General features: G+C 42.4%; 1 protein-coding gene across 1 annotated transcript in view; it reads left to right on the top strand.

The window, feature by feature from the left end:
- ERC2 (ELKS/RAB6-interacting/CAST family member 2) overlaps positions 1–12,336 on the top strand; it is a 743,930-nt gene that overhangs the window by 386,981 nt on the left and 344,613 nt on the right. Inside the window, exon 17 of the mRNA XM_044675466.1 lies at positions 4,505–4,698. Coding sequence (XP_044531401.1) covers positions 4,505–4,698 — 194 coding nt within the window. The remainder of the gene's footprint in view (positions 1–4,504; positions 4,699–12,336) is intronic.

Below are 12,336 nucleotides of genomic sequence, written 5' to 3'. Positions count from 1 at the left end.
GACCTAATTGGTGATCGGTCCTGATGTTGGGAGTCAACTGTGAGGATGACTTCTAAGAAGAAGGGAGAACTGGGAAATCAGCAGGATATTAATCAGTCCATTTTAGCTCTTGCAACTAAAAGAGAAGATAAATAAAAAGCATAGTCTTAAACCTTGAGATTTCCAAAAAGAAGGGGGATTGACTCCATTGAGTTGTAATTCTTAACCCTCACTTTCCAACTGGATTCTTGGCAGCCAAGGGTGGTACAGATGAAATTCATCTCAACTCTCCTTGACAAAGTGCAATCAAGGTGAGGCTCAATTAAGTTCATCTCTAGGATGGGGCCAGGCCAGTATCTATAAGTCAATCTTGGCCACGTTGGGAAGCCACCATTCATCCAGAGGAAATTGGTGGCTCTGGAAGCCATACTCCTTGTTAAAGCAATAGGTTTAATCTGAGAATTGATTTTCCCTGAGATGTTTTTTTTTTCAGGAGTTCTTGAGAAGATATCAAAAACAAAGGCTTATGAGGACTAGAGAGTGTCCAAAAGTCTGTCATTTGAAGTGTTCCTCCTTTTACATGAATGAATCCATGTGCCAGTGGCAGGCTAGAAAATTCAGACACTCTCTCCATGGCCCAACTGAAAACTTTAAAAAGCTTTTTTGGTCAAAGCTGAGAGTACAATAGTTTATAATCAATGAAATATTATTAAGCAAGAAAAAACAGCCAATAAGCCAGCAGAGGCATACCTAACAAAGCAGTAGGTTTTCCTCCTTCCATGATAGGATCTGATTTCTCAGTAGACATTGGCCTATACGAGAGAAATGTGCCTACAACAGTTCCTGTTATCCTTCTTAACATGACCCACTTAAATATACCTATGCAAAAGTTGGGCATCTATATTGATTTAGGCTTTGGAGTTACAATAATTGAGTTCAGCTCTTACCTGACAACACGTTGGTGGTGTGAGCCTGGGTAACTCCCTCTATTAGTGCTCAAGGAGATTCTCTAATACTATAAACAGTGTGCAGAGAACCTGCACTGTTAAAAAGAGTTTCCCCTATTAATGAAATCACTGGCCCAATCGTTAGCCTTCTATATCATTGTGATGCCCAGAATCAAATTGAAAAAAACATTTTTAGTTTTTAATCAGAAACATTTGATATATGTTTCTGTCTTAAAAATAATTCCCTCTTTCCTTTTCAGGGTGAATTTTTAAGGAAATTGTTTACATCAAAGCATTCTTACCCTTTTTTGCAATATGGATTCCTTTTGACAGGTGAAGTCTATGGTCCCCTTCTCAGAATCATATTTTTTAATGAATATATAGGATTACAAAAGAACTGTTTGTATTGAAATATAGTATCATGATTAAAAAAGCATAGATCCCAGGGAGATAAAGAACATTTAGTTTCAGAGAGAGTTGTGGTATTGGGTTTGGTTTTTTCCCTCTCTTTAGTAGTCAAAATTAGTAAAATATTCTAAAAGTGAAGTGATTTGAAAATGGTAACCCTGTCTTTAGCCACGTTAAAGCATCTTCCAAATTTGAACCATTTTTCTAGTTACAATTAAACCTGATATTAACTGATTTTTTATTCCAAAGTTTACAACTAAATTAATCCATCAGTCAACAAATCTATACTAAGTAAGTGCCTACCATGTGCCAGGCACCGTCCTGGGCACTGGGAAGACAAAGACCATGATGAAATTCCCTCCTTTATATTTTACTAGAGGAGATGATAGAAACACTTGGTAGTAGATACAGAATATGTACTCAGACTATGGAGTAAGTAAAAAAAAATTCATGAGGCTTCTAATGTTGGTTGCATAATTATAAATTATAGCTATTTTTCTTTGGGTTGAGATGAGCATTTTAATTAATTATTATATTATAAATTATGAACATATAAACAAAAATAGGCTTCTAAAGGACTTGGCTTCCAATGAACAGTTTCCTGATAGTTTAAGATAAAAGGTCTAATCATTTATTTCAACGGAATATGTAGAGAGAAAGATAGAGAAGTAGCCCCAATGAAAGGCACCATTGAAGTCAATGCAGAAAACATTAGGTGCCTACTATTTGTGGGACACTCAGCTAGGTTCTGGGGACCCAGAATCCCAGAGAAAACCCTCCCTTCTCCTCCAGAGCTCACATTCTAAGACAAAAGTTCACCTGAGGATATTTTAGGCTTAGCCTTTATGCTCTCCTGTCCTCCTTTTTACTCATAGCCAAGACCATGGAAAATCAAGATCTTTCATCAGAGGAATAGAACTTGCAAGCAAAATTATTTCCTTTCTTATCCTCATGCTTAAACAATATGTTACATGCAAACAATTTCATTTTTAAAGAATGATTATTTCTGCTATAAATGCAAGACTTATTTCTGTTTATACTAAGTTCTGGAATTTTTTTTTCTACTAAATCATTGCAAAGAGTGTCAACCTTCTCACAGTAGAATCTTAGTATGGATTTTTTTCTAACCACGCATGTTTCCTCAGATCCTTCTTTGGTTGTAGCTTGCTTACCTTGTTCTTCCCTTGAAATTCCAATAAATCTAATGTAACCAACGTCCCTGCTGGACGTAATCAGCTAGCAGAATGGCCTGCGTTCTCAAACGACTCAATGTTTTGTTATTTTTATCTGTGGATTTTAAAGGGGAAAAAAAGTTTTCGGAACTTCCTCTGGTGAATGTACACTGTGGTTAAACTCCTTGTTTTTCTCCTACCTGCTCTTTGAAGAAGTCATTTAGGAATAATGGGAAACAAGGGGTAGGCTAAACATTGCAGTGCCTCCTTGTGACCATCTGTCTGTGATGATTTCAGCCAAAAATTGGGATGCTTTGGCTGCAAATTACCCTGCAATGTTCTTCTTGTCATGTTCATGGTGTCCTTTGTTGTTGTCTGTGGACTCGTCCCCCACTCATGCATGTGTTTGCAGGTCTGTGTTCACGTGCTTCTCCATCCTTCTGGTGTTTCAGGTTGAGGGGGACCAGTTGAGGCATTTAAAAAAAAGAAAAAAAAAAGGATTAATGGGTCTAACTGTCAGGTGAAAATCCCTTCATGGTTACTTTTTTAAAGCCTCTATGATGGACATTGATTGGCACCTTCAGTTCAGCCAATTCAGTTTAGTGAAACAAACATTCATTAATTTAAGCATCTACGATATGTTGGACTGCACTGGGTGTTAGAAATGCGGACAAAAGAAAGAAGGAAAAAGGAAGAGAGAGAGAGGGAAGAAGGAAGGCAGAAATGAAAGGAAGGAAAGAAAGAAGGAAAAAATAAAGGAAGGGAGAATGGAAGAGAGAGGAAGACAAAGTGAGGGGAAGAGAGAAAGGAAGAGAGAAATGAAAGGAAAGAAAGAAGGAAGATGGCAAGAAAGGAAGGAGGGGAGGAGGATCAGAAGGAAGGAAGGGAGGAGAGGAAGGGAGGAAAGAAGGAAGGGAGGAAGGAAGGAAGATCGGAAGGAAGGAAGGTAGGAGAGGAAGGGAGGAAAGAAGGAAGGAAGGAAGATCAGAAGGAAGGAAGGTAGGAGAGAAAGTTAGGAAGGGAGGAAAGGAGGAAAGAAGGAAGGAAGGAAGGAAGGGAGGAAGGAAGGAAGGAAGGAGGGAAGATGGGAAGAAAGACTCTCTGCTCTCAAGTAGTCTACATTTTATGAAATCAAATAGGTTATCTTCAATGGCTAGTTGACCACTTTGAATTTGTCAGCCAATATTTGTTGAGAGATGATTGGCCTAGACTTTGATAGATCTGGGCTCAAATCTTGTTTCTGACCAAAACTAGCTGAGTGACCATGAACAAGTGATTTAAGAAGCAGACATTAATGCAATTGTCTATGTTCCAGCCAACTCTTCCAGACTGTGATACAGAAGAGTATTATCAATCTCTTTTCAAGGAAGGAGTTTCCACACCAAGAGTTCACTGCTCACCCTGATGCAATCATGTGGCTCTACCAACAAAACCAAAGTTCTTTTTCCTATACTTAATGTGTGTAAAACACTATGCTAGGCCCCAAGGGGATGCGCCAACTTTAGATAAGACCTGATTCCGCATCAGGGACCTTCTTTCTTGTGACAAATGATAACAGCACAAAATCATAGACATTCACTAACAGGGAAAAGGGGAGTATGGTTTGTAGGCCTCACTTGCTTATGGGAGGCAGACATTTAATGATGTCATTTTCATCCGGGATCATTTGCATCTTGTTTTATTATTGAAAACAAACCAAAAAAGCAAATGTCTTTAGTTCTTTCATAAATGAAACTTGGCCCATCCCTTGGGAAAAATCTACTCAAAAACAAATTGTATAAACTCAGTTTCCATTCCTGTTTTCATACTAACAAGGAGATATCTGCTTCCTATCACTTAGCAACTTTTTCTTTTTCAACTGACAGGAAACCCCAAATCCTTTTTTTTTTTTTTTTTTTTTTAATGTTTTATAAGGTGACTTGCTTGGCCCTTGATACTTCCATCTCTCATCATTCTAAACTGTTGTCTTAATTATTCCTTAAAAATATAATGTCGAAGGCTCATAATGTTGAAGAAGACTCCAGGATGAACCCTGAATTTGCAGATCGAATGAAGCAGCTGGACAAAGAAGCCTCTTACTACCGCGATGAGTGTGGCAAAGCCCAGGCAGAGGTGGACAGGCTCCTGGAGATCCTCAAGGAAGTGGAGAATGAGAAGAATGACAAAGACAAGAAAATCGCTGAACTTGAAAGGTAGGTTTCCAAAGACTATATTGAAAGATTCAATCCGCGGTTGAGTTGCCATAGCTTGGGTTGCTACCAGAGAGAATAATCGCGTCTCTCCTGCAGTGTTTAAATCCGATCATAGAGGCCACACAGAGCCTGTCTTGGAACCAAAAAGAGGCAGGTTCATGTCCTGCCTCTGTTACGCAGAGGCTGGGGGACCCTGGGCAAGTCCCCTAATGCCTCAGGGCTCTGGACAATGGGCTAAGACTCCCTGTTAGAAACCTGCCTTGGAAGGGGGAGCTTCCTCTTCTACGAGTGACATTACAAGTCCTGTTCCTAGCCAAGGAACGGAGAAGGCAGGCACGAAAAACAGTTCCTGCATTTGGAAATTAATTGGAGTTGATGCTTAATTTCAGGACTTTTCCGTACCTCTTGGTGTTTGGGACAGTATTCACAGAGCTTCGGGAAGGGGTGATCTTCCCTTGGAACCATCCATGGATGCCCTGTAGGGGCAGCTCATGGGCCACATTCTCTGTGAAGCCGTCAGCTCCCTCCCTCCCTCCCCAATTGACCTTTTATTCTTGTTTTGTGTGTGTATTTATACATACTTAATGATGCTCGCCAGTAGAATGGGAGCTCCTTCAGGGTAGGGACTTTTCCCCTTCTATTTCTGGCATTTATCATAGTGCCTGTCATACAATTAATGGTTAATAAATGATTATCAGGCTGCTAAGTAGTACAGCCCTGGAGCCAGGACTGACTCCTTTCCTTGAGTTCAAATATGGCCCCAGACACTTCCTAGCTGGGTGACCCTGGACAAGTCACTCAACCCTGTCAGCCTCAATTTCCTCATTTATATGGTGAGCTGGAGAAGGAAGTGGCAATCCACTCCATCATCTTGGCCAAGAAAACCCCAAATGGAATCATGCCTGAACAATTGAACAACAAATGGTTGTCCATTGATTCTCCAAAGGAGAAATCCCATTTTTAGAAATCACTGGAAAACTCAGTGGGAGGTTCAGTCTGGTATAGTGAGTGGCTAAGGAGATGGCCTTGGAATGAGGAGGATTTGGGTTTTCTGTGAACCTAGAAAGTAATTTGCCTTTAAGTGCCCCCAGGTGCCTCTGGGAGCCTAAGTAGCAGAGAGGACTCACTCTATTGTGAAAGGGAGTTTTTCACTGGGAGTTTCCCACACTACAAGGTGTGTCCAATGGGATTTTGCTTTCCCTGCCATCCTAGAGAGCAGACATATGCCTGGAGCAAAGAATCCTAGAACCCCAGAACTGGAAAGGACCTCAAGAGCCTTCGATCCCAAATTCGATACTGGAATCCTTGTTTAACTGACCCCTGTCTTTGCATGAAGACCTCCAAGGGGGAAATGGGAGTGGATGGTAAGGAAAGAGCAGGGAAAAAATAAGCCATACTAGCACTTGGGAGGTGAGCACTAATTTCCACATTTTACAGCTTAGGAAATTGAGGCCACGAGAGCTTAAGAGAATTGTCCAGGCTCACCCTCCTTGTTTAAGTCAAGGCGGCATTTGGACTCGGGTCTCCCCGACTGGAAGCCCTTTGCTCCATCCACTGAACCACACTGCCTCTAAAGCAAGCGTTATTATCGTTCATTTGATCTGCTGAAGCCTTTGGATTTCTCAGGATAGTGTTTTTAAATGCATAAAATATTATACATAGTACAAGAAAACCAATTCTGCGCAAATACAGCTATTAAAATAGTACTAAAACCCATAGATCCCATGTTAAGAACTCTTGTTCTAAATCTAATTGATTGTGAATTTGAAAGTATAAAGAGGGCTTATGGGGGTTGCTAGGATTGCTCAATGGATTGAGACCCAGGCCTAGAGATGGAAGGCCCTGGGTTCAAATCCCACCTCATACTTCCTAGGTGTGTGATGCTGGACAAGTCACTTAATGCCATGGTCTAGCCCTCATTGTTCTTCTGCCTCGGAATCAATATAGAGTGTGGATTCCAAGACAAAAGGTAAGGGTGTAGAAAATAATAAAATGAAATAAATAAACAAAGAGGGCTTTTGGAAAGCCAGGAGGTGTTGGATTAAAGGGAGCAACAGAGCTGTTACTGCCCTGGTTTCCTCTGATTATTTTTTCTCTTGCCATCCTCAGTGATTGAGGTGGATTTGTGGACAGAATTCTGGGCCTGAGTCAGGAAGAGCAGTTCAAATGCAGCCTCAGACGTTTAATAGCTGTATGACCTTGGGAAAATCACTTAACCTTCGTCTCAGTTTCTTCAGGTGTCAAAGGGCACTTACCTTGTTGGGTTATTGTGAGGATCAAATGAGAGTGTATTTATAAAGCACTTATTCAGGGCCTGGAATACAGGAGGCGCGCTACGCTGGCCTGGCTGCTCTCCTTAGGGGGCGTGAGAAGCCACCTGATTTGGATGCCTCATATTTGTGGTCGTAGGGAGGGATGGAGGGAAAGCGGCTCCTTCTCCGACCCCGGGATGTGCTTGCTTCAGGAAACTCTCATAGAGGAACTCCCCTCCCCTGTGGCAGTGAGGAAAGAACCGTTTAGGGAGTGTCCCAGAACGCTGAGAGTTTAAGGGAAGAAGCGGCTCAGGCTCAGAGACTTAGAGCCGAAGGAGATGCTAGCCTCGGTCTCCCTCCTGGCTTGACACCGAGCCGGTACGAGCCCTGACCTCACTCTCCCTTGAGGTCTGGACTACTTTCTCCGGGATTCTTCCTCCCCCAAACCCCTTGGCTTCGCAATGAGAGCTCCTGCTTTTACAAAAGCCCCCCAGAGTACATTCAAGTCCTTCGTCCATTTGGAATGGACGCCCTGGAAACATCTCTGACTCGACCGATGGCTCTGAAAGACTTCTCACGCTTTGTCTCCTACAGTCTTGGATTGATTGATCAATTGGCCAATATACGTTTTTATCCCGTTTAGATACCAGCAAACAATCTCAGAGGTTCCTTTAAGTTGTTGTTCATTTGTTTCAATCATGTCCAACTCTTCTTGACCCCCATTTGGACTTTCCTTGGCAGAGATACTCGAGTGCTTTGCCAGTTTCTTCTCCAGCTCATTTGACAGATGGGGAACCTGAGGCAGACAGGGTTAAGTGACTTGCCCAGGGTCATCTAGTTAGTAAATGTCTGAAGCCAAATCAGAACTCAGGAAGAGGAGTCTTCCTGACTGCAGGCCTGGAGCTCTAGCCACTGGACCACCGAGCTGCCCCTTCCTTTAAGTGGAGTCATTGGCCTACTGCCTCAGTGACGTCCACCACTGAGACCAAGAGGAGTTAAACAGCCTCCCTGTCTTATGTCTGTGCTTAGGTGTCGTCGTTGTCGTTGTTGTTGTTGTCGTCGTTGTCATCATCGTCATCATCGTCGTCGTTGTGTGCATTTGTCTATTTGGTATGTTTCAGACAAGGGGTTCCTCCTCTTTTTGGAGACGTCCCGATGCTGTTCGTCGTGCTGCCCGCAGACTCTCTGGGCTCCCTCGCTAGAGTAGGAGCTCCTTGAGGGCAGGATTTCCGTCTTCTTTCTTCCCATCCCCAGCCCCCAGCACTGTGCGTGGCACACTTAATCCATGCTGGTTGAATGACTGCCGGAGCCTGTTAGTGACAGAGCTGGGATTCGGTCTCAGATCTTCTGCCTCCAAATCCATCCCTCTTCCCAGCAAACCAAAGTGTGTCGGGGCCCATCACTGCATTGTCAGTCTGTTTCCAAGGCTGGGTGGAAGCCAGATCTTCCTGATTTCTAGACCACTAAGACGCAGTCGCCCCATCTTTAACTACTCCAAAATACACGCAGTAATACTACGTGTTGCATTCTTCTCTCTCAGAAGGATTAGGAGGTCCAGTGACCTCTTATAAATTGTTTTCCTATTAAAAAAGAGGGCCAGAGGAATGCTAATGAGTTATCAGGTACTGTATACAGAGCATCATTTTCAAGTGAAGAAAACTGGTCCTAAGTGGCTGAGGTCCTTAAATCACCAGGGGGTACTAACGTTTTTATTTCTTCAATCTGGTGTGCATTAAGACAACAGGGATTTTTACAGGCATTTATCTTTATGCATTTTCTGCACATTCTCCTTATCTCCTTCTCTGTCTCTCCCCTTAAATCTGTTCCCTCCCAGGCACTGTAATTCACCAAACGTGTAGTGGGACCGGACTGTCCCTCATTGGCTTGATTCCTTTGTCTTGTGTCCAGCAGCGAACGTATTTCGTGGCATCTCAGCCCCAGCCCAGAACAGATGAAGGCAGACAGCTGGGCTGGGGTGATGGGCTAGGATGGCTTCTTTAGGAAAGGAAACAGCCCCATTTTGCAATGCATTCTCCTCCGGGCTCTGCGTGGCTTCAGCCCGTCACTGCTCCCTCGTATGGCGAGACAGCCTCCTTCTGATTGGGCCGTAGCTCATGCTCTTGGCTCTGACCCTCAAATTCATACCTCATAAGATTGGGAAGCTACAGATCTGTGAGTGGTGGGGACAGACATCTCCATTCTGAGCTTACGGGGGGATGTTTGTAATTCAGTCTGCCATTCTGTGATTGGGAATTGGTTCTGAAGGGATTCGGTGGTCACCCATCGGAAATGGGACGGACCTGCCCGAGGAGCCCATTTTCAATCTGGCCACGTGCAAGGGAAGATGTCGTGTCGAGAGCCTGCTGGCTCCCTGTAGTGGAACCATACATTCCCACCATTTATCCAAATGGAGTCTTTCTTTTCTTGAAATTATCGTTAGTCTAGAAATCCAATTTCTTTCTGTTCCCATTTGGGTTGGCTCCACAATTGGTAAATTTCATAGACAACACCCGAGGAATGTGTGTACATGTGGCTAGATTCTTAAATTCCTTGGGAAAGGAGTATTCGTTTCTTTGTTATATTAGCATGATTAGGCATTGGGATTTGCTTTTCTTTCTTCCTCTCTTCCTCTCCCTTTCTCCCTCTTTCCTTCCTTCCTTCCTTCCTTCCTCCCTCTTTCCTTCCTTCCTTCCTTCCTTCCTTCCTTCCTTCCTTCCTTCCTTCCTTCCTTCCTTCCTTCCTCTTTCTCCCTTTCTTTCATTCTCTTGTTCTTTAACTCTTACCTTCTATTTTATAATCAGTACTGTGTATTGGTTCCAAGGCAGAAGAGAGGTAAAGGCTAGGCAATGGGGTAGGCAAAAGTGGCTTGCCCAGGGTCACATACCTAGGAAGTGTCTGAGGCCAGATTTGAACCCAGGACTTCCCAACTCCAGGCCTGGCTCTCTTCTACTGAGCCACCCATTGCCCCCTGGAATTTGCTTCAAATTACCTACTGCCCTTGTGTGATCTACAGGCATCTTTTGGGCGGGCAAAAGTTTTCCATTGTATGAAAACCTAACTTCCTGGGCATTTCACCTATAAACCAAGTTGATGTGTGGAGTCCAAAGATACCTGCCTCCAACTATGTATTCCTTCTTTTAATCCCTGAGAGCAGGCTGCAGCAAGGGCTGCTTCCTTGCTTATAGATCCATGGAGAGCCTTTTGGTTCAAGTATAGTAAAAAGAAAAAAAGAAAACACCCTGTTATGTAGAGATGGCTGCATGGAATTCCTGAAAAATACAGGGACAACCTCACCCAGAATTCCATGCAACCATCTCTACATAACAACCCTGATAATGTACTGGAGGGTAAGCCTGTTCCCACTTCAGGATCTGACTGTGCCTGGGAATAGCAATGGGCAGCATCTCAAAATTCATAGTAAAATAAGAATACCTGCTTCAAATCCCCTCACATCCTGGCTTTGGCACCCTGGGCAAGTTCTGTAAGTTCTCAATGCCCCCACACAAGTTCCTCAAGCTATAAGAAGTTATAACTTGCGTGGGTTCTGTACATATTGTTAGAAGGGATTTCCTCATTGGGAATTCTCTATACAAAAGAAATCACAGATGTGGTTAATAAGAGAAATAAATTCAATCTAAATGAGATTCAGAGATCTCATACCAACCTACTATGATTAGAAGAAACAATAGAAGCAAAAATGGAAGCTATATGCCCATTTCATTGTTAGTATGTCTATCAAGAGATAGACATACTTGGTCTTAACTCATTTCCCTGAAGTAAAGTTTCAGTATCATATGGAAAGAGAGGGGCAACAGATTCTTGGGAAATATGGCTGCAGAGCTAAAGGGATCTTAGAAGTCATTGACTCCAATTCCCCTATTTTACAGATGAGGAAACTGAGTTCCAAAGAGTATATGCAAAAAAGGTCTAGAAATGGCTGTGTTTTCTCACTGAAATAATAATCTGACTAATAATGATGATGATGATTTTAAAATATTGCTTAAGCTTTGCAAAGTTTATGCTATCACCTTGGTGACCCTTGTCTAATAGGACTGAATATGATTATATTCATATAACCATGTATATATGATAAAATACCTGATCTGTTCCAAAGCGGCCTTTAGTTAAAGACCTCTAGCGATGGAGAACACAGTATTTCTGGAGCAGTCCATTCCCCTTTGGAGATGGCTCCACAGCACAGTCAATAGTAGGTCAACTTTAGAGTCAAGAAGATCTGAGTTCAGATCTAGCCTCTGCTGTTTCCTGGCTATGCAAGTTATAGGCAAATGATAGGCATAATTGAGTAGAGGGAGCTTTCAGAGTGGGGATCCCTGATACCAGTGAATTCATAAGACTGTAGATTCAGAGCTAGAATGGACCACAGGGGTCAACGATCATCCAATGCTATCATTTTACAGGGAGCAAATCAATGTCCATGGCTTGTCCATAGAGGATAAGTGATCTCAAAAATAGGAAGTGTCACAGTCAGGATTGAACTCCAGTCCTTTGACTCTCAACTTAGTGCATTTCCCATTAATACCATGCATATCCTCTCATTTCATTAAATGGTGGTCAAAAGGGTGAATCCAGGCCTTCCCATCTCTAACCATGGCTCTCTATCCACTGAGCAACCCAGCTACCCCCTGGAGATGATTCTATATCATTTCTAGTGGTTAACAATTCATTCCAAGGGAGGTCACTTCTTCATACAAGTTTTAATGGGGAACAATGTGACTAACAGATTCAACTGGTAGGCAATCATAGTTCAGTATAAAGAAGATGAATTTGGACGCAAAGAATCTGAGCTTAGAATTCTCCTCTGCCACTTAAAGGGCATGCAACATTAGACAAGTCACCCCATCCTTCTTTGCCTCAGGTTCCTCATTGGTCAAATAAAAGGATTCAACCAGATGACTTCTGTGGCCCCTTCCAGCTTTAAATCCCTGCTCCAATGATCATGTTCAGCTTTTATTTTATTTGAATTCTATTCTATTTTATTTTATTTTCAGCTCCAGATTGTCTCCCTCTTGCCCCTGTTGAAAAAGCAAGAAAACTCATTGCAAACATATATATATATATATATATATATATATATATGTGTGTGTGTGTGTGTGTGTGTGTGTGTGTGTGTGTGTGTATGCATATGTATATAGTCAAGAAAAACATATTCACACACTAGCCATGTTTAAATCATATGCCTCAGTTTGCCTTCTGAGTCCATCGCCTTTTTCTCTATCAGGAAGTTTCATCGTAAGGGCTCTGGATCCATGTTTGAACATTGTGTTGATGAGAGGTCCTTGTCTCTCAAAGCTGTTTGTCTTAAAATATTGTTGTATGCTTTGTTTTCCCAGTTCTACTCAATTTATTCTGCCTCACTTTAAGTGTC

The sequence above is a fragment of the Gracilinanus agilis genome, chromosome 1 (genome assembly GCF_016433145.1).
Source record: "Gracilinanus agilis isolate LMUSP501 chromosome 1, AgileGrace, whole genome shotgun sequence".
Taxonomy (NCBI): Eukaryota; Metazoa; Chordata; class Mammalia; order Didelphimorphia; family Didelphidae; genus Gracilinanus; species Gracilinanus agilis.
The sequence above is the reverse complement of the archived record's forward strand: the minus strand, read 5'-3'. Positions and strand labels throughout refer to the sequence as shown.